Raw genomic sequence first — 23,144 nt, forward strand, 5'->3', positions numbered from 1 at the left:
CTTTCTGTTGTAGATGTCCAAGGCAATGTCCAGTTATTTGGCACAAAATTGTATCTGTCTCTTACAGTAGAAATAAACATGGTTTGTGCAGTGAATTATTGTCTTGCATCTGTTTTTTTTAAATAATTATTTAAAATATATTGTTAGTATTTATTTAATAAATAAATAGCATTAACATTATTTTAATTTCTCATCCTCTCCCGGGGCCCCCTACCTTTACATTTCTATCAGTAAGAAGTGTTTTCCATCAACTGTGATAATACATTATTTACACCAGATTTTATAGTGGGTTTTTTAGTTTCCAGTTGCAGAAATATTTAGCCATTTTTATGCTTATTAGAGTATCATGTTGTTCCCTTAGAAATATGCTGCATTGAAAAATCAGTATGCTTCATTTGAGGAGTTCAAAGTCACTGTCTATGTATAGTTTCGAATAACTTACATATGAGGTTCCATTTCAGCCATTGTAGGCCGTAGACGTCAAGCGACTCACTAGGCGTTGGAACAAAACCAGTGACACAGAATCATAAATGTCTATAACTAGCACAATAGTGATTCATCATTGCATGCAGTCACAGATGAATGTACGGGAAACACACACACACACACTCGGCCTCCCACTCAATCACACCTTAAAAGAAAGAGCCGATCGGTTCCCCGGCTCACTCACGCACATGGTTGCAGCCACAGCCAGTTGCTTGCTGTTATCACGAATGTTTCAGCCTCCTACACGCACACACAGTCCTGTAGACGAGGGAACAGCAGAGTCGTCTTTAGTCTGGGATTTGCAGCCCATTATCACGACTCATATCTCTTGGTACACACACACACTCACACTCTGCAGCCAGGCTGAGGCTCTGCTCTAATTTTGATTGAGTAACAAGTGAGGTAACGAGCCAGACATCGCTTGCTGTGGAACTGTGTCTCTTTAAGCCTTGCTTTGAGATAATAGGGCCGACATCTGCTGCGCTTACCCACAATGCATCAACACCCTCTGTATCACAACAGACAGTTTGCGCTAAAGCTTAACGTATGGATTTATGTTCTGATGAAATACTCTGTAAGCTGCTGATTTCTGCGGTAATGAGCATCTGAAGCCTTCTAAATACCCATAAGCCTAAGTGTGGATGGTGGGAATGTATAATGGAAATAACAGAGACATCTGTAGATGAATGTAATGTTACGTGCTGCTTTCTCAATGCCCTTAAATAAGTGATGAAGATTCTGGAACAGGTCTCTCATGTCCTTACAAGATTGTAGCGTGTGTAATTTCACAGACAGTACTGGGTACAGTGCATTCCGATGCCATTTGTGGCTGTGCCATATTTCAGCATGGCTGGATCGTCTGACAACAGAAGTGAGAACAGTACATTCTCACTCTTGCATCTCTGTGTTCAGCTGTGGCTCTGAGATTTGTTAAGGGATAATAAAGAGTCAAAAGAGCTTCATTTTTCCTTTCCTTTGTGGGGTTTTTGAAGTCCTTTTTTTACAGTACGAGCAGACACTTAAGCTCAAAGGACCATATATCAGAAATGTCAAGCTAAGAATGTTGATCTGGAAGCAGTTTTTACCCCTTATACACTTACATTCCCCATACACCCCATAAACTGATCTGGCTATAGAGTTCTTTTAACATTATCCAAACAATAGGGTATATTCATTAGGAGAACCCAGCTGTGCCGTGTGTATTTGTTTTTAAGGATTTTTTTGTAAGAAAGCATCTGCTGAGATTTTAACCTAGTTTGTTTGTTTGTTTTTGAGTGTGTGTGGATTTTCTTCTATTTTCATTCTTTTATGGTATCTCGTTGTGGTATTGACATATCATATCATTTTCCTTCAGGTTCTTGCTATTGAGATTCAAAGAGAATTGTTTATGTCTTAAAAGAGGTCAAGACAAGGAAAGCATGGGGTCAAGAGGTCAAGGAATCAAAATATTTTTTTAAAAGAGGTCTCTTGTGCTCACCAAGGCTGCAATTATTGCAATTATATGAAAAAATACAATTTAAAAGATTTTGTATTTATTTTGCATTTTAATATTTAAAAAAATATATTATGTTATAAGAACATGGCTGCTACTCTGTATTCCAGTTGAAACTTCAATAATGTGTTTCCTTGGGACATTTTATAGAAAACTGAATCAATTTAATGTTTTGCAGTTATGCAGTTATTAATTTATGCATGAATAACTTGTTCTCAGGCAAAATATAGAACGCTGAGTGCAGAATCAGCTCAGCAGTCGGGGTGCATTAGAACAGCATTGAAGGACATATTGAATGATAATTCCATTTGAGACCATAGAGGTACATATCAGAAAAGATAATTAGAAAATAAATGAATTCCTCTATTTTCCATTGCCGTAGAGGGCTATTAAAGGGATAGTTCACCCAAAAATTTAAATTCTGTCATCATTTACTCTCCCTCAAGCAGTTCCAAACCTGTATGAATGTCTTTGTTCTGCTGAACAAGGAAAGGAAAGGAAGATATTCTGAAGAATGTGGGAATCAGAGCAATTCTGGGGCACCATTGACTTCCATAGTATTTGGAAGTCAATGGTACCCCAAAATAGCCTGGTTACAAACTTTCTTCAAAATGTCTCCCTTTGTGTTCAGCAGAACAAAGACATTCTTACAGGTTTGGAACTACTTGAGGGTGAGTAAATGATGACAGAATTTTCATTTTTGGGTTAACTATCCGTTTAACTGAAATACAAAATTGCAAGATCACAAAATGTGATTCTATGGCTGTCCTGCACCATCATGCACCAGAATCTGTCCAAACACAAAAAATTCAAAGCGTGTCCACAAACACTCGGGCTTTTTCTGAGTTCAGCTACTGGAAGCTATTTCATTGAAATTTGTAGATCTGCATGCGTTCTGATTTCTCACACATACATACAGATGGTGTGAATGAAATTCATGAATCAGCAGCTGGGAATCTTCTTAAGGTCTAAATTTATTCATACCCATGTCTTTTACCAGCACAAACACAAACAATAGCACTCACACACACTCTCTCTCTCTCTCTCTCTCTCTCTCTCACGCTCTCGTTCTGTCATACACAAACAAAAGCCTGAAATAGGCACTGAAATGGGCACACGCAAACACAATGACAGACAATTATGCTCCCAGTGATATCACACTGATATATCAGCTATTGCCTCAGGTTCGATAAACCCCTTCATGCCAGGGATTTAGTCAGCCTTGGTGTGTACTCTCCCATTGCTATAGCGACCTTGTCTTTGTGAGATCCACAAAAGCCCATAATACTCTGCAGACCGTATATATGCCCTACAGAAGTCTGTCTCTCATTTAGTCTCGCACACTCCACACACACAGCACGTAACGCAACCCTCCTGCTCTGTGGCTGGGCCGCTCTCCTGCCATTGAACTTTTATTGAGAGAGAGAAAGAAAGACTTTTTATATTTGGAAAATCGACATGTGAAATGTTTCCACACAAACAATATTGTTCCATATAAAAAAACTCAACTTAATAATTATTGTGCCATTGCTGCTTTCTGTGTATATCTCACTCTATGTCTCTTTTCCAGCACGAAGGCCCTTGACCTGCAGCTGTGCGTGGTCACTCGTGAGATGGAGAGCGTGAGGGTGGAGAAAAAGACAGCGATTACAGAGCTGGAAAACGAGCGCACTTGCCGCCTGCACCTCAGGTAAGGAAATGAGGGAACAATGGTGCAAGAGAGATAAAAGAACAAGCGCAGCAGATCTCGTTGGGTCGTGAGTGCGTGTGTGGAGTGTCTGCAGTAGCCACCTCAGCCACGGCACGACAGGAAGAGCTCTGCAGATGGGAAACAACTGTGTGCGTGCGTGAATACACTTGTGGGTGTTTGCAGGCAGAAGTGTGAGAAAAAAAAACAAAACAGTGAAAAGGCAAGGAGAACTAAAAAGAGAACTAGGTACATCGATTTGAGCAGAATAGATTTCTGTGTAGCTGTATACTGGGATTAACTACATAGAAAAAAGACAAAATAAATCTCAAAATCTTTTGATGTTTTTTCAGGGAAGACTGTTATTATCCCCAGTCAGGTCAGGCTTTCAGAAGCAGAATTAACATGTTTTAGTAGTATGGTAAAATAGGGTTTATAATGCCAAAAACACATAAAAGGCAATTACTAAAAGCATTAAAGGTGACATATCATGTAAATCTGACCTTTTCTCATGTTTAAGTGCTATAATTGTATCCCCGGTGCATTTATCAGTCCAGAAAACATGAGAAAGAACAACCCAGTAAAATGTTTTGGTAAGCCATTCTCTGCAAGCTCAACAGCTGCTCAGATCTTGCCCCTTAATCTGCAAGTTTCCACCTATGGTGACTCCATTGTGTTTTTACCAATTGACAACGGTGTACTAGTTCTAATGCCATGGCAAAAGTTCAAACAAAGCATGCTAACTTTTCTGTCTTTGGCTGCAATGACGAGCACAAAACACTTTTTAGAGTCCCAGCCTCAGAGGACCCTTACGGAAATGTTTATTCGAGTGTGCTCTTAATATACTTCTTTTAAACTAAAAATAGGAAAGTATACTTTTAGTCTACTTGTTATGTACTTAGAAATGGGCCACATCTTCTGTACAGAATTTCCAAAAAACACAAGTGAAGAAGAAAGTGAAACAACAGATGCTACATGTAATCTAACATGATCATCAGACATAAAACAACATCAAAACTGTGTAACATTATGGAATAAAATGTCACCAGTGAAGAGGTATTAATGACTGTCAAGCTTTGAGGTGCTGATTGACTCCATCTACGTTTTGATTATCATTCTGAATCCAATTCATAGTCTTTTTTCATCTTTTTGTTCAAAATGTTGTTTATTTCTTTATTTTTTATTTATGAAACTTACTACCATTGTAGTAAGTGTTTAAAAAGCATGAATCTAAAATAAAATGTTTCTGTTTACAAGCAGATACTCTGTTCTTTCTTTTGATGTTTTGTATGTTCGGATATCCATACAAATTAATACCTAATAGGGACATAGTATAATACTTAAAGTATGACGTAAAGTTCACTTAAAAAAAAAATTACGAGTATAATTTCAGCATAAAGCTGCACTGTAAAAAATGTTGAGCCAACTTAAAATTTTAAGGCAACCAGCTTCAGCAGATTCTTGAGTTCTCTCAACTTATTTTTGTAGGAGATTCTCAACGTTTTGTTGTATAAACTTAAAACAACAAGTTGAGAAAACTCAAAAATCTGCTGAAGCTGGTTGCCTTAAACTTTTAAGTTGGCTCAACGTTTTTTTTTTTTTTTAAAGTGTACTAAACTAGTAGTTTACTGTGACTATACTTCAAAGTGTACTAAAAATGCTACTACAAGTATTTAAGTAGTAAACTATCACTATAAGTTCATTTTAGTATAGTTGCAGTACAAGCTAAAAACTTTGATGTAAACTAGTTGTGTACTCAAAGTTTATTACTGTTATACTTAAAGTATACTTAAAATTATACTTTTATATAGCAAGTGAGCCAATTTAGTCCCAAGGAGTATTGAAATAGTACACTTACAAGTAGACTACTAGTAAACTGATATTCGTATACGTATTACATAAAGTATACTTAAAAATATACTTGAACTTTACTTAAGTGTACTTAATAAATTAAACTTGAAGTATACTACTTTTTGGTAAGGGGAGACAAGAGAGCAGTTGATTTATTTACCGTATATTACGCTGCTGCCACACAGATCTAATTTACCTTCACAGACATAACCGACTGTTTTTATAACTCATGTGTGTTAAGCACAATATGACATGAAAGAGAACTTATGGTAACACTTTATTTTAAGATCTCTTAACTAGTTGCTTATTAGCATGCATATTACTAGAATATTAGCCATTAATTAGAAGTAATTAAGCACAAATTAATGCCTTATTCTACATGAGCTTATTCTAGATCCTTAATCCTATCCAATACCTAAACTTAACAACTACCTTACTAACTATTAATAAGCAGCAAATTAGGAATTTATTGAGGGAAAAGTCATAGTTAATAATGAATAAGTGTTCCCTATTCTAAAGTGTTACCGAACTTAGTTTAGTACTCACATGCCATGTGACAGCCGCTTTCAGTGCGCGTGATTCGGATGTGTTTGCTCAGAAAATTGTAATATCAAAATATCAAAAACGGCATTTTTTTTTTTTTTTGCAGAGTATCTAGGGAACAAGCTGTAAAGGCACAGCCCTATTTTGGAAAAGGGGGCGGGGAGCAGCAGCTCATTTGCATTTAAAAAGACATGCACGACAACAGCTTGTTTCTGCTTCCACTCAAAATAGCATTTTCAAAACTATGTAATAAATGATCTGTTGGGTATTTTGAACTGAAACAGATGCATTCTGGGGACACCTGGGATGTATATTATTTATTATTATGTCTTTTATTAAATATTATTATTTTAATAAACTTTGATAAAAATGAAAATTATTAAACATAATAGTAATGTGTGCATTATACAGTAATGTTATATACTTTTAATAATTGACAAAATAAACAAACAGTGTGAATAGATGTATCATCCCGAATGTTGCAATTTAAAATATCTTATTCTTGTGATGGCAAAGCTAAATTTTCAGCATCCAGTTTCAGCATAATGGATTTTCTATGCATTTTTCCCATGCTATTCACTTTTAGTTTTTTTTAAGCTTGGTCCTCCTGCTAATATCTGTTGTATGAGATGTAAGCAGTTAATAATCAGATGGTGTGAAACGAAGCTGTCATGAACGATAGAAAGGAGAAATGTCTCGGTTGACTGGCAGGTGATAATGCTGTCATGAGCTTTCTGACAGGCATTTCCATCTTCTCCAACTGTCTGAATGGCACACACAAAGGCCATGATGGCGTCATACTGCGAAGTGCTTCCAGGAAAGGTGTGTGCCGGGGGATTGTATTTCAGTAAAGGAATGTGTGGCAAACATTTATATGTGACCCTGGAGCACAAAAGCAGTCTTAAGTCGCTGGGGTATATTTGTAGCAATAGCCAAAAATACATTATATGGGTCAAAATGATAGATTTTTCTTTTATGCCAAAAATCATTAGGATATTAAGTAAAGATCATGTTTCATGAAGATATTTTGTACATTTCTTACCGTAAATATATCAAAACTTCATTTTTGATTAGTGATATGCATTGCTAAGAACTTCATGTGGACAACTTTAAAGGCCATTTTCTCAATATTTCTGCACCCTCAGATTCCAGATATTCAAATAGCTGTATCTCAGCCAAATGTTGTCCGATCCTAACAAACCATGCATTAATGGAAAGCGTATTTATTCAGCTTTCAGATGATGTATAAATCTCAATTTCGAAAACTTGACACTTAAGACTGGTTTTGTGGTCCAGGGTCACATATGTGGTTAGTGTTCATCAGCTCGGTGACGTATAAAGCCTGGTGTGAGTTGAAAATCCATTTCTAATTTGCTTTATATTCTTTTTCATCTTCTCTCATGTTTTTGTTTGCTTTCTCTTTGTCCTAATTGATTATTTCAGCTGATGGCTGACACCTGGGCAGGTTTTTGAAATCTCTCAAAAATTGTGACTGAGAGATTTAAAAAATTTTTTTTTTAAGTAATTTTTTTTCTCTCTCGTGAAAATATGCTGTCTGGGCCTGGCTTCACACACAAGCACATAATGTCACACCCTCATGACCACAAGGTCTTACCAGGCGATTCATTCAGTTTAAAAGATAATGATTGTATCATATTTCATCACCTGTAGAACGAGGAGATTATTTCCCTTGGTTCCCTTATATGTCATGACCTATTATATAGGAATGTGTGGTGTTGTAGTCTGTAGTGGGTGTTATTATTACATCTGACTTTCTCAAGATGCCTTTCACATTTTTCAAGAAATAATCAAAGTGCTCTCGCTGCTGTCTAACCTTGCACCCCATCAAAATTTATCCCTTGAAAAACAAAATGTTCTATTCTGTGTTCCCGTGCTAGTGAGGATAGTAATGTTTTATGATGATTAAAATATTTCTCTCGCCCTCTCACTCGCTGTATTTCTTGGCCGTTCAGGGCTCTGTGGAGTGCAGCTGTAACACTAGTGATGTGTTGCACCCTTGTCAAACATTGGAACATAACACTCAACTTTCAGATAATTCAGTGCTGAGCCCATTTGTGAAATTACATTTTATCAGCCAGTGATTACTGAAAATGTTGCATATGATATGTACAGTCTGTCTTCTTAAAGACAGGTTTATATTTGCACCTCATTTCTCAAATAATTTTGGAGTAACAAAACATGGTTTTAAATTGTCAGACTCTCCTGTTACTCATTTTGATTATTTTGCTCATTTGACCTCAGTTCACCAAGAGCATTTTTGTTAAACTACATTTGACGCCTCCTTTTTCTGCAAAGCAATTGAAGGGTTTTTTTTTTGTTCTAAACTTAAATACATTTTATTTTACTGTTTACTGTGAGCAATTAGAAATTTCCTGCTACCTAGCAACCTTGTAAAATCTTTCTTCTGCGATCTAACATTCATATATATGTCAAAGTAGAGCATGATCCTTTGCACTGAACAGTGTGTTAAAGCCTTGGCACTAGTCATGTGAAAAGACCTTATGTAATAACCTTATCCAGCACATTTTGTACAACAGGCATGAATGATACTTCAATCATGTGAGAAGAGGTTTGCTATTACTTTAATCAGACAAAAAATGAAATCAGACAAAAATGGAAATGATGTTGTCGATCACTCAATAACTCTATGGAACTTAACTTCTATGGAACACGCACACTCAAAACACAAACAAAAAAAGAAACAAAGAAAGTCAGGTTTGGTACAACATGAGTAAATTAAAATGTCCAAGGTTCCAGGCTCAGCCACTATGGCCACGCACATATGTTTCATGTTTCATTTGTTACAGGTATGTCTGTACCACAAAATGTTTCAAAAAACTCATTTTCGATGACGTAGGAGTCGCATTTAGAGGGGAATATCTGATTTGTCCGCTTACACGGCAGGCGCAAATGCACGTGTCTGATTCATATCTGATTTATTTCCACATATGAATGAGGCCTGAAACCGATCTGAGAATATCGGAATCCATGCGATTTTTTTCCTGCTTACGCAGTCGTGGGCCATATCCGATCTGTGCCACATGGGAGGAAAAAATCAGAATTGGGTTATTTGAACCATGCAGTGTAAATGCGGTCTAAGTGTGTCCCATAGTATAGTATGTTAAAAAGAGTATGCCAAAAGTGCCTGGATGGTGTAATATTGAAGATTTTTAAAATGTGGATCCGTGCACACGCTAATGGCTAATATTACCCACAATCCATTGCACTTTTGCAAAGGATTCAGGTCAGAAATACAAACACGAATTAAAAGTGTTAAAAAAAACATGGTGGATGTCCACGACAGAGGGTTAAGTAGACAGGTTTAGATAAAGGGGTTTGATCTACTAATAATCAACATTTAAAGGTGCGGTAAGCGATATCTGGAAGCCAGTGTTGATATCTGAAAATACCAAAACAAACATGCCCCTACAACAAAAGGGTCCCGCCCCTATTTTGGTAGCTCCGCTCCACACATACGTAACCTTTGCAACCCAGGCAATGGTTAGTTCCGTGAAACAAAGCAAAACTGCTGCCGCATTCTATTTATGATGTGCTGACACAAATTTCAAATGATTTTCAACAGTCGCTTTATCGCGTCCAGTGTAGGCAGACTTTGTTGCGGCGCACTGCGTCCATTGTAGACACGGTGTTACTAACCTATCGAGAAGAAACAAAGCAACCTCCGCCTTCCGCTCCTTGAGTTCTCTCCAGCGCTGGAAAGCTGATCCAATATTTACACAGGTCCTACATCTTGCCTTATTGTTCCGCAGACTTTTTCCTCTTTTGTTTTTTCATCTCTATCTTTCTGTCGCTCGGCTGTTCACTGAACGCTCTCTCCTCCACATCATGAGTAGTCACGCTCCTTACTGCTGATTGGCTGCAAGTTTGTATTGATACGTTGGTCAGTTTTCTAAAGCATTTTGGAATAATTACATACCCCACCTTTAATCTGGTAAAAAATTAATGGTCAAATCCATTTGACCATTAATTGTTAAATGCATAATTATGCAAAAAAAATATGAGCAGAGTTCTTCGCATAAACCATGGCTGTTTCTTTTCTCTCTGGTATGGTAGGAAGATAAATTGAATAAAATATAGAGAATGTTAACTGTGACAAGATGATTGACAGGCCAGTTTACAGTGGCAGGAAGTGTGTAACTATGTGACAGAGCATCCGTTAAAGACGTAAATGTATGAGAGTATATCCCAAAGCTACTCTCCTGCTACACACTCAAAAGTGTGTACTTTCTCCTTTGCCAAGAGTACATACTTTAAGGCCGTGAGTCAGTGTGTAGCTACTACTGCCTCACAAACTCATGTGAGAGGAGATGACAGGCAAAAGTGAGACACTCAGTCCTCAGTTAGCTCATCAGTGTGTGAGTTCCATAAAAAAGACAGGATGCTAGACCCCAATCAACAGTTCATTTTATAAATTATGATTACGGACTCTCTCTTTACACACATATTTTGAGAGTGACTCATTGGCCAAATAAGACTGATAACACTGTGGAGTTGACTTTTGCATTGAAAATCATTATTCATACTTTTATCAGAAAATAGAAAATGTAGTTGTGAAGAAGCCTTTCCCTGAAAGTCGGTAAAATGAGCGCTGAAGTACGCTCTCTTTATTCTCTACTTCACAAAGATATGAAGTAGATTTCACATCTTTGAACTGCCTCAGTCATCAGAGCAAAGAAAAAAAATGAAATAGTGTGATTCTTAGATGTCTTCCCTCCTTAACCCCTCCAAGCCGTATTGTTAGCTTCTCTTTAAAGTCCTCTTTTCATGTCTTGTGTGTGTGCATATTTATTTTTTGGAGTGAAGTGTGCTTGCTTCACATATGGGGCATGTGCGTGTGTAGTGCGAGCTCACTGTAGCGTGAGGTCTAGCAGTCTGTTCGGTCAAAAGGTTTATAGCCTGATTATAGACTACGCCCCAGTGGTTCACAGAAAGAGATGGGGAAGGACAGCGAATGAGACAGGAAGCATAAACTGTTTGATCCATGAACACCCCCAGGCGAAGTGAAGAGCACCAGAATGCTGACTATGTTAATGATGATTATGATGTTGATGATATGGGAGGTGATTTATAACAGTTATGATGAAGTCATAGATTTGAAACCGGACAGGCTAAGAATGTTGAGAAGCCAGGGGAAAGCAGCTGGCCAGACGCACACATCAAAAACAGACCATGTGCTGTCCAGACACACTCCAGAAACACTTCAAACACTGAGGGCGAAATGAGAAAGAAAAAGAGGACAGGAGTGGGGGGAAAAGACAAAAAGGGGTCAGTCTGAATGGGGTCAGTCGTTGCACTGCAGTCCAGTTTAACTGACAGCCAGATGTACTTCCAGAAAACATACACAGCTGTTGGTAGTGCTGGTCTGTCTGGTTTATTGGTGAGGTTTCTCGTCTCGTCTAGTCTCTTTTGCTAATGAAGATGAGATGAAACAAGTGAAAAGGAGACAATATGATTATCTTCTTCTCTCTGTCTTCTAGTCTAATTTAATTTTGTTTAATTCCCTCTTCTCTTCATATACATCCAATTTCATTGCATCTTGTCTTATCTTATTTCATCTTGTCCTCTTAGCCTCGTTTCCTTTCCTTTTCATCTCATATCTTGTCTTCTCAGCTTCTTCTGAGTCTTTACCTTATCATCTTGTCTCCTTTCCTTTTGTTTCTTCTCCTCTTCTATTGTGACCATGTTTAGTCTAATCTTGTCTCATTTCACCTCGTCTTCACCTCCCATCTCATATTTCCATGCGTTATGTCTTTTCTTCTCTTTTCATCTTGTTGTCTAGCCTAGTTTTTTTCCTCTCTTTATCTCTCCTTCTGTCTTCTCGTCTTTTCATTTCCTATTCTTTTCTCATCTCCTCTGTTCTCAGCTTCTTCTCAGGCTTTTCCTAACATCGTCTCTATTCCTCCTGTTTCATCTTGCATTGATCTTGTTTCATCACTTATTTTTCTCATCTTGTCTCATCTCTTCCTTGTTATGTCCTTCTTTCCTCATCTCATTTCTTCTCTTCTTCTCTTATTAATTTGCTTAATTTCCTTTTCTCCTAACATCTCTTTTCATTGCATCTCATTTTTTCTCCTCTCAATTCATCTCATCATTTTTTCTTGTTTAATCTCCCCTCCTCTTCTCCCTTCTGCTCCCGTTTCCTCTCCTCTCATTTTATCTCTTCTCTTTCCTCATACCATCGTTTTTCTTACATTGAATCTTTTCTCCTCTTATTTCATCTAGAAGGCTTGTCTCCTGTCACGAATCTGGTCCATGCTCTTCCGGACAATCACCACCAGATGTCACTCACTCACCACATTGACTCTCACACCACACTTCTCTGGACTGCAATACCCACAATCCATTGCACTGACGACACGCAGCTGATTTCACTGATCACCCCATCACACACACTATTTAACCTGGGACTTGCTCTTGCTCTGGGCCGAGTATTGTTAGCGTATATCACTCCCCAAGCGATAGCAACTCTACAGAGCCATTATCCTAGTCCTAGTCTTGCCTTGTTTTCCTGCCGTGTCTGACCCTGCCCGTGTTTCCTGGATTAACCCTTCGCCTTGCCGTTTGGACTCTGTTTGCTCCCCGTTTGGATTATTGCTTCGACTCTGGATTATCTCTCTGCCTTGCCCCTTTGGATACTGTTCGCTCATCGTTGACCCACGCTTGCTCCACGGATTGCTCTGTCTTGCCCTTGCCATACCTGTTTGCCGATGTCTGACCCTGCCTGTTTCTGACCATGTTTTTTAATAAAGCCTTGCATATGGATCCGCATGTCTCACGTCTCGTCAGCCCCGTAACAGAATACTCGGCCACACAAGGATCCAGCGGCTTTTCCAGAGAACATTGGCCAGGTATGGACATTGCACGGCTGTTATTAACCCTCGAGCAGGGCTCGCGACTGCTCGAGGATTATATTCAGGAGTATTTGGACCTTGCCTATTTTTCTGATCTGCCGGACTATGCACTTATAGATTTTTTCTGTGAGGGCATTAATCAGCCGCTCAAGACTCAGTTAATCCGCGAGGGTCCCCGTTCATCTCTCAGTAAATTTATGGACTATGCTTTGCTGTGTGTGGGCTCTCCGTTCACTGTGGGTGTTGCGGAGGAACGCGGCACCGCACTCACTCACAAAATGGCGGCAGCAACAGCACCCCTTCACGTCATGCCTGTCAAGCCAGAGTCTGCTCACGTCGTCGCTGTCAAGCCAGAGTCTGCTCACGTCGTGCCTGCCAAGCCAGAGTCTGCTCACGTCGTCGCTGTCAAGCCAGAGTCTGCTCACGTCGTCGCTGTCAAGCCAGAGTCTGCTCACGTCATCGCTGTCAAGCCAGAGTCTGCTCACGTCGTCGCTGTCAAGCCAGAGTCTGCTCACGTCGTCGCTGTCAAGCCAGAGTCTGCTCACGTCGTCGCTGTCAAGCCAGAGTCTGCTCACGTCGTCGCTGTCAAGCCAGAGTCTGCTCACGTCGTCGCTGTCAAGCCAGAGTCTGCTCACGTCGTCGCTGTCAAGCCAGAGTCTGCTCACGTCGTCGCTGTCAAGCCAGAGTCTGCTCACGTCGTCGCTGTCAAGCCAGAGTCTGCTCACGTCGTCGCTGTCAAGCCAGAGTCTGCTCACGTCGTCACTGTCAAGCCAGAGTCTGCTCACGTCTCCGCTGTCAAGCCAGAGTCACACCACATCACAGTGCTCCAGCCAGAGTCTGTCACACCCAAGGATTTAAGGTCAGTCCTTCAAGTTCCCTGTCTGATATCCAGTGTGATGGACCCACCACTGATGTCAGTGCGAGTAGCTGGCATTCCCAGGGCCTCAACCCTGTCTGTTACAGAGACTGTTCCCCTGACCTCAGTACTTCCCGTTATGGCGGTTGCCATTTTGAGTGTGTGGGCTGCACACTGTGCTCCTGAGGCCTCTCCTGTCCACGAGTCTGCTCCTGAGGCCTCTTCAGTCCACGAGTCTGCCCCAGAACTTCCAGAGGAGGCGGCGTCCACTGCAGAACCACCAGAGGTGGCAGCTTCCGCTGCAGAACCTCCCGAGGTGGTGGCGCCCACTCATGAACTCACTGTTTGCCCTGTCACGGCCACGGAGGCCGTCCCTGAACTCGCTGTTTGCCCTGTCACGGCCACGGAGGCCGTTCCTGTACTCCCTGTCTGCCCCGTCATGGCCATGGAGGCCGTTCCTGAACTCACTGTCTGCCCTGTCATGGCCACGGAGGCTGTTCCTGAACTCACGGTCTGCCTTGTCACGGCCACGGAGGCCGTTCCTGACCTCATGGTCTGCCCTGTCACGGCCATGGAGGCCGTTCCTGAACTCACTGTCTGCCCTGTCACGGCCATGGAGACAGTTTCTGAACTCACTGTCTGCCCTGTCACGGTCATGAAGGCCGCCCCTGAACTCACTGTCTGTCCTGTCACGGCCAAAGAGGCCGTCTGTGAGCTCACGCCCTGTCCTGTCACGGCTAAAGAGGCCGTCTGTGAGCTCTCACCCTGTCCTGTCACGGCTAAAAACGCCGTCTATGAATCCTCGTCCTGCCCTGCCGCGCCCCCTGAGATCATGAATGCTCTCCCTGTATTGTCTGTCTCTGCTCTCCCTGTGTTGTCTGTCTCCGTTTCCCCCAGATCTCAGACTCTGCCATGGTTTCCTGCCCAGTCTGCTTCCTGGCGAGGGTCTTCTGCTCAGGTCTGGTGGTCCTCTGCCCCGCCATGGTGGTCTTCTGCTCGGGTCTGGTGGTCGTCTGCTCCGCCGTGGTGGTCTTCTACTCCGGTCTGGTGGGCTCCTGGTCCGTCTACTCCGCCCTGGTGGGCTCTTGCTCGGGTCTGGTGGTCATCTACTCCGCCCTGGTGGGCTCCTGGTCCGTCTGCTCCGCCCTGGTGGGTTCTTGCTCTGTCCTGGTCTCCGGTTCCGCCGGGGTGTCCTGCTCTGCCGGTTCTGCCTCAGTCCCCGGTCTTCCCACTTCCTCACGGACCTGGCCCTCCGTCCCTCCCCCTGTTCCGCCTCCGCTCCACCGCCCTCCTGGATTATTTGGAAGCGTCTGGAAGCCGCTCCTTGGGGGGGGGGCTATGTCACGAATCTGGTCCATGCTCTTCCGGACAATCACCACCAGATGTCACTCACTCACCACATTGACTCTCACACCACACTTCTCTGGACTGCAATACCCACAATCCATTGCACTGACGACACGCAGCTGATTTCACTGATCACCCCATCACACACACTATTTAACCTGGGACTTGCTCTTGCTCTGGGCCGAGTATTGTTAGCGTATATCACTCCCCAAGCGATAGCAACTCTACAGAGCCATTATCCTAGTCCTAGTCTTGCCTTGTTTTCCTGCCGTGTCTGACCCTGCCCGTGTTTCCTGGATTAACCCTTCGCCTTGCCGTTTGGACTCTGTTTGCTCCCCGTTTGGATTATTGCTTCGACTCTGGATTATCTCTCTGCCTTGCCCCTTTGGATACTGTTCGCTCATCGTTGACCCACGCTTGCTCCACGGATTGCTCTGTCTTGCCCTTGCCATACCTGTTTGCCGATGTCTGACCCTGCCTGTTTCTGACCATGTTTTTTAATAAAGCCTTGCATATGGATCCGCATGTCTCACGTCTCGTCAGCCCCGTAACATCTCCTCTCGTCTCCTCTTCTCTTGTTTCAGCTCCTATCTTCTTGTCTCGTTTCGTTTCCTATTTTTCTCTCATCTCATCTAATTCCATCCCTTCCTGTCTTGTCTTTCTCTCATTTTGCCTTTTTTACAGTAATTCTCTTTTCAACTTTAAGTCTCCTCTCTTCTGACAATAGCCATTTTTCATACACAGTGTTGTTCCCATGGTTCCCAAATAATTCCCATGGTTCTCTCCCACTGTCTCTCTCTCTTTCTCTGCCTCTCTTACTGTCTGTCTGTCTCCATGTCTCACCCTAACACTGCCATGTTTACCCGTTACCATGACTTCTGTACAAGTGGATGAGTGTGTGCTTGTGTATGTTTGTTTACGTGGTGACAGGTTGTGATGGGGGGATGGATACACATGGTTGGTGTGTGGTCGCTGAAGAGATTTCATGTGTGTTTGTGTGTGTGGATTTGGCGTCCTGTTTATCCATATAGAGAATTCTGGCAGCTCTTATCTGCCTCTGTCTCATGATGATGATGTAATGCTGGTGGGAATGAAAGGGGCGGGATGTAGGGCAGCAGTACAGCTGAACTGACACAGAACTTCAAATGTACAAACCTCATTAAATCACCCGGCTAAACACTGACAGTGCTGACGCTCAGCCAGAATCTACGAGACTGTCCCATAGAATATTGATGGAGTTCTAAATGAAGGTCCAGCAGGAACATGTTCATCTAATCCTGTCCATTTCAACAGTAGCGTATACTGTATAAACAGCTGCTTACAAAATGTGTTTACCTTAAACCTCCTCAAGGATTATATGAAAATGTGAACTCATATCAAATGAGACACAGCTTAAAATGAACAAGAGTACAAATATCCCACCCACACATAAAGTGTAAAATGTATTTATCTAGGCTCATGTCTGTGTTCTGGAATATTTAGAGATTTGTGTTCAGGGACTTGACATTCAAATTTAATGGATCAAATCCAAGATATCCAAAAATGCAGTGATTTAGTGTTGAATAAACAGCAAATTCACCTTTTTTTTATCAGTACTGATTGTTCTTATTCATTCCTGTACTACAGTTTTTCTCATTTGCTAAGACACGCTCAGTGAAACTGGGATCCACTTGATCTTCATCATCACATTCTTAGCACAGCAGAAGTCTTCTCTTTCAAATGCCTTAACACTTTTTAATTTGTTTCACACATTTTTCACACCCTTTGTCAAAACAGTCACCACAGATCTCATTGAAAGATCCCAAACTCCATTGGATTCACTGTGTTGAACAAAAGGAGAACATCTATTCACAGCTGATAGAAAGTACTTGCATAATTATGAATCTCCAATGCACCTGTGTGAAACTTGTTTGCACAACTCTTCAATCAGCAATCAATCCTCATCCCTCTACAAAAGATGCCACCTCTGTATTGCTATTTGCAAGCATGGATCAAAGAGGCCATAGGCACGGAAGGAGAGTAAGAGGCCATGGCAGAGGGGCCTGAGGAAGAGGAGTTTGTATGCGTGGTGGAGGAGCTGCAGCAGCAAGAGGACAAAATCGAGCTCAAGTTTCAAATGAAATTCGGGCAACAATTATCGACCATGTCATCAATCATGGCCTGTCCTTTAGAGAGGCTGGGCAAAGGGTCCAGCCCATTCAGAGTCGGAGCACTGTGACATCTATTGTCAGGCTTTTTCGGAATGAGAACAGGTAATTCACAGTGTTACTGTAATGTATACCACTGTGTATTTCAGCTTTACTGCATTGCTTTGTTAGCAGAACAAACTATGTCTACAGTAATGCAGATGTTTTATCAATCCCATTTATGTGACTGTCATACAGTAATGTCAATTTTGACATGCTTTTTGCTTTTACTTTATAGAATCCACACATTACCACACACTGGTGGCAGAGGAAAGATATTTGGTATTGAACAGGAGTCTGCCATTGTAGATATGGTAGTGGCAAACAATGCCATCAGACTGCGTGAAATCCAGGCAGCAGTAATTGCAGATCAGGGAGCATTTAGAAATATAAACAGTGTGAGTTTGGCAACTATAGATCGAGTCCTTAAACGAAAATATTTCAAAATGAAGCAGCTGTACAGAGTTCCATTTCAAAGAAACTCTGACATCATAAAGGATACACGATTCCACTATGTGCAGGTACAGATTTTTTTATTGTAATACCTTGTTTACCATAGTTACATGCGACTGGAATAATTTGCTTTATGAATTTGCTCTTTTTCTTAGAGAATAATGGAGTTTGAAGCTGAAGGGGCACATCACAAATTAATTTTTGTGGATGAAGCTGGCTTCAACCTCTGTAAAGTGAGGAGACGCGGGAGGAACATCATTGGGCAGAGGGCCACTGTCACAGTGCCAGGTCAGAGGGGTGCCAATATCACCATGTGTGCTGCCATCTCCAATGATGGGGTCCTTTGCCACATACCAACTATTGGCCCATACAATACAGAACGCCTCATCACATTTCTTGATGCATTGAAAGAAATACTGATTCCACCCAAAGAGAGAGGGCTGTTGAGGCCTGGCATGACTCTGTATGTCATAATTTGGGACAATGTGGCTTTCCACCACTCTCTCCTTGTGAATGAATGGTTTGCAGCACAGCCTCGTATTATGATGCAATTCCTCCCTGCATACTCTCCTTTTCTGAACCCAATCGAGAAGTTCTTCTCTGCTTGGAGGTGGAAGGTGTATGATCACCGGCCATATGAGCAGATGCCCCTCCTGGAGGCAATGAATGATAGTTGCCTGGCAATAGGTGCAGATGACTGCCAGGGATGGATACGCCATGCAAGGAGGTATTTCCCTCGGTGCATTGCAAGGGAAAACATTCAATGCGATGTTGATGAGAACCTGTGGAATAATCGTCAAGAACGAATGGACTAAATGTGACAAATTATTTATATATATATATATATATATATATATATTTTTTTTTTTAAAAGGTATTTCCACCCATAAGTTTCCTTTGGGTGCTTTTTTTTTTCCCCCCAGTATCCATTTGAGTTTGTAAAGTGTCATATTTCATATTGATGGCTGTATTTTGTTGTCCATTGTGTAATGATTGAAAGAATACATTAATTTGACCACAAGTTGTGGTGTTTGATGGAAATATTTGCTTATGTTGCATGTTTTGTGAATGTTGGAGCATTTTGCTAGCAAAATGAGTCATTTTGGCCATTGAGCTTCAGTTTTATCCTGTGTGTTAACTGTTTTGAAAATGTGATGTCAGAGTGGGCAAATGTGTTTAAGCAATCGAGGAAAAACTCTAAAGACAAATCACAACTGACTTGTTTCTCCTGGATAACATTGAGATTGAATGAATTTCAATACAAACTCAAATCTCGTCTCTTCAAACGGAACTCAATAAATTAATGCCTTCTCATCTTTTCTCTTTGTCTTGCCTCATCTAGTCTGTTCGCATCAAAATGAACTAACATGTTATGTAATCTCTTAACTACTCTTGTTGTCTCGTCTTGTTGCTTCTATTTCAAATAAACTCAAACATCTCTCAGAGATTTCATGTCTCTTCTCATCCTGTTTCTTCTCTTTAAAATCAACTTTTGTTGTATTTACTGTAGTCTATTTTTTACTCATCATTTATTCGTGAAATCTCATCTACTGTACGTAGTCTCTTCTGTTCAAATAGAGCTCAAATATTTCATCTCTTTTCTTCTCTCATCTTTCGTGTCTCTCTTCTTTCTCATATTTCAACTTGAACATTTCATGTAGTGTCTTCTCATTTCTGTTTTCCTTTCTTTTCATCTCGTCTGTTGTCTTTTCAAAATCAGTTTATACATTTCATGTAGTCATCTGTTCTCTTTCCTTCTCATCTTGTCTCATCTCTTTTTCTCTCATAATTTATATTTTCTTGAGAAAGTACTGTCCCCTTGCAATAAAGCAGTGCAGTTCAGTTCTAAATCAGAATCGTTGAATAATTTGCTTTGTGTCTGTGTGTGCATCAGATCAAGGTTTGTGCAGCAGCATTGGCTTCTGAGGGAGGCTTTGGCCCTGCTGCATTCGTCTCGAGGGGAGATGACGACTGTTAAGAACCAGTTAACTCACTTCCTGGAGACCTGGGAGAACAGCAAAGCACTGATACAGCAGAGTTGCATCAGTGCTGATGCAGGTAATTATACGCACACACACATGCACACAAAACTCTTGCTTCAGAAAACATTTGCTCCTATCTGATTTGTACATCTGTTACAGCTTATATTGTACATGTGTGTGTATGTGCATGTGTATTACACATGCTCAGGCAGAATCACAGAGCACACTCCTACACACTGAGGATGACAGTCATAATATATCTTGTCATGGTCTGAAATTGGAACATATTCTCCTTCGGCCTCTGTGGGTGCGTGTCGGTGACTATGAGATGTAGGGCACACTTTACCCGCTGTGCTGAGATAATTGCATTATAATGATAATAGAGGATGTGAGACATTTACTAGAAGTGCTGGAAGTGTGTTTAGAGACAGGAGAAGGGTTAGGCTTAAGGTTAGGGTGTTAGGTAAGGTATATTCTGATTTCTGAGGTGGTACATGGAGTGCCCCCAGGTGGTATGTCTTGTGATGAGAAATTTGAAATAATAATAAATAAAAATTACATTTTATTAAATATAAATTTTATTTTTAGTGTTTGCTGTTTTATTTATTCTTTAATTATAATTTTAACAATGCTTAATTTAGCATTCAAGACTGTGTAGTGATGTTTAATAAACATTTTTCTGCATTATGGGATGCAAATAATATAAGGAGGTTTTTTTTTTCAGACTGTGAACTGGTGCAGCCAGCAGTAAAGGAAGGAATAAAAAAAGCCATATTGACAATAAAAAGTATCATTCTGTACATTTTCATGAAATATTTCAAAATGGCTTGTTTTTACACTAAAGTCAGCACTCATTTTTTAGCATAATGTAATATGTCAATAATGTAACCAGAGCAGTTTCAAGCACTGCTACACATATGGAAGAAGTTTTCAGTTATAAATGTAGTATCGAATTAAATGTAGTTTTGCATTATTAATATTATTATTATTATTTATTATTATTATTATATTTTTTTTTTGAGGGGACGTTGAGGTACATTTAGTTCCCCCTCTAGGGAACTCCACGCTGCGCCCCTTAGGGGGCACTATGGGAAATGCAGCCTGCATGACCAGTGTCTGAAGCACGTGTGAAACAACAGCAATCTATTGGCACACATGGCCCATGACATCATAAGGGGGGTGCCCGGAAGTATAAAAGGGCATATGCTGAATACGTCATCCTCTTTGTTGTCTTCAGGAGCCGTCTGTTTGAAGTGCCTGTGAGAGACCAAGGCAGGTGAGCGCTGTGGAAAGTGTGTACCACCACACACGCTCTACACGTCATGTATCTTGGTCAGGAGCTTGCGGGAGCTGAACATGCTCATTGTGAGTGTTATCCAATGAAAAGCTCTATTTGCGTTTGTCCCTCTTCTCGAGAGATGAGTGACAAGTGTTTACATCTCGTGGTTCGGGTCCTGCTGTTGCCAAGGCACGGTGAAGACTCGGATCGCGGAATTCGTGAGGTTGAAATGCTCTTTTTGGGTTATCGGATCCCGCGGATAGCGCTCGAATCGAGCAGCACTTTATGGGATGTGTGCCTCCGTGTTTGGATTCTAACACTCGAGGGCATGTTCTGCTTTCGCGTTTGCCTTGGCGAAGAGCACCGAGATGAGATACGGTGTCTAGGCTCCACTCACGTTTGTTCCTATTCCCAAGGGAAGCGGAACAAAGTGTTTGTGTCTCATAGCCCGGTACAGTTTCTCACCTCGCGGTCATCGCTTTGATTTGCGAGATCCGCACACACTCTCTAAATGTGTTTGTCAGATGTCACAGACACTATTGGGTTGTTATGACGATGGATTGTGAGGACAGACTTGTTTCAGCCCTGATCCTGCAAGATCGTGGGCGGAGCTATATTCAGCTCAGCTGTGCCTCTCTAATATGCATGGTATTGTGTCTGGAGAGCCTCACTGGGCTTGAATATAATGAATATAGAATGCTCTGTGGAGAGAGGCTTGCGAGTTTTCTCTCCCATGGTTTTCAGCACCTAGTGGTTATGGAGAATGTCTCATCCTGTGTTAAGCCGGAGTGTAGATGTCTGCGGATGATTATGCTCCAGTCCAAGCTTACTTTTTTCTGGAACATGGCGGTCTGAGGGCAGCTTTGTTCTAGCCTGGCTCCTTAACTAGGTTGGGTTCCCCTTGGCACAAGTTATCTTGATTAAGCGCTGAAGTCTTTGTCTAGGAATCTGCTATTCAAGGATAGCTGTCTTCCAGGTAGGAGACTGCTTTCCTTTTTTAAGGTTTTTAAATAGTGGTCTCCGTGAGCTCCTTACATGGACTGGGCTGTCTCCCCTTTGGGGTTTTAAGTAGATGGCCAACTTCCATGGGCTATCTTCAGCCTTATCTGAGTGAACTGCTATTCGAGGATAGCTGTGTCCAGCCCTCTAGTGTTATGGCCTCAGCTTACATCAGGCTTTGATCGCTGACTATGATGTTTATGTGTTCGCTCTTTAATGAATCATTTACTGAGGGTCCGGATCTCCCTCTTGTAAGCTCCTGGTCAATAACACGGTGCTTCACTAGCCTACTGTGAGACTGACATGGATTGGGGACCTCCTTAGTATAGCTATCTGAGGGTGGTTATATTCCAGCCATTGTTATGGCAGGATGGACTTACTTGTATACAAATATCTGAGGCTAGCTGTGTTCTACTGCAGTTGCGGTGAGCCCTCTCCTGGATTGGTTCCCCTTTCCTATAGCCTAGCTATCTGAGCATAGCTATGTGCTAGCTCAGTGATTGCTCCCCTACTTAAGGTTTTAAGTAGCGGTCTTTTGAGCCCTTACCTAGACAGTGATGTCTCGCCTCTTTGGGTTGTAATTAGACAGCCCACTCTGTGTGGTCTGGGTAGTTTCAGTCGGTCCCCCTTCTGGTAGCACTTCCTAGGTACATAGCTATCTAAGGATATCTATGTGCTAGCTCAGTGACTGCTCCCATTCTTAGGGTCTTTAAGTAGCGGTCTCCTTGAGCCCTTGCCTAGACAGTGCTATCTCCCCTGCTATGGTTGTAAGTAGATAGCCCACTCTCTGTGGTCTGGGCAGCTTTGCAGGAAGGCTATCTACACTAGCTGTGTATTGATTACTTTGGGACTGACAAGGATTGGGGTCCTCCTTAGTGTAGCCATCTGAGGGTGGTTATAGTCCAGCCATTGCTATAGCAGAATTGGCTTATCTGACGCTAGCTGTGTTCTATTGCAGTTGCGGTGAACCCTCTTTTGGAGTGGTCCCCTTTCCTAGAGCCTAGCTATCTGAGGACATCTATGTGACTGCTCCCCTTCTTAGGGTCTTTAATAGTGGTCTCTTTGAGCCCTTGCCTAGACAGTGCTATCT

At 41.5% G+C, this 23,144-nt stretch overlaps 1 protein-coding gene across 3 annotated transcripts in view; it reads left to right on the forward strand.

Annotated features, from left to right (window-relative positions):
- The window catches only part of lekr1 (Leucine-, glutamate- and lysine-rich protein 1), a 140,198-nt gene that overhangs the window by 32,793 nt on the left and 84,261 nt on the right, over positions 1-23,144 (forward strand). For all 3 annotated transcript variants that reach the window (XM_079374447.1, XM_079374446.1, XM_079374448.1), the window contains exons 4-5: positions 3,549-3,668; positions 19,689-19,852. In XM_079374447.1, the coding sequence (XP_079230573.1) occupies positions 3,549-3,668; positions 19,689-19,852 (284 nt within the window). The remainder of the gene's footprint in view (positions 1-3,548; positions 3,669-19,688; positions 19,853-23,144) is intronic.

The sequence above is a fragment of the Barbus barbus genome (genome assembly GCF_936440315.1).
Source record: "Barbus barbus genome assembly, chromosome: 23".
Lineage (NCBI taxonomy): Eukaryota > Metazoa > Chordata > Actinopteri > Cypriniformes > Cyprinidae > Barbus > Barbus barbus.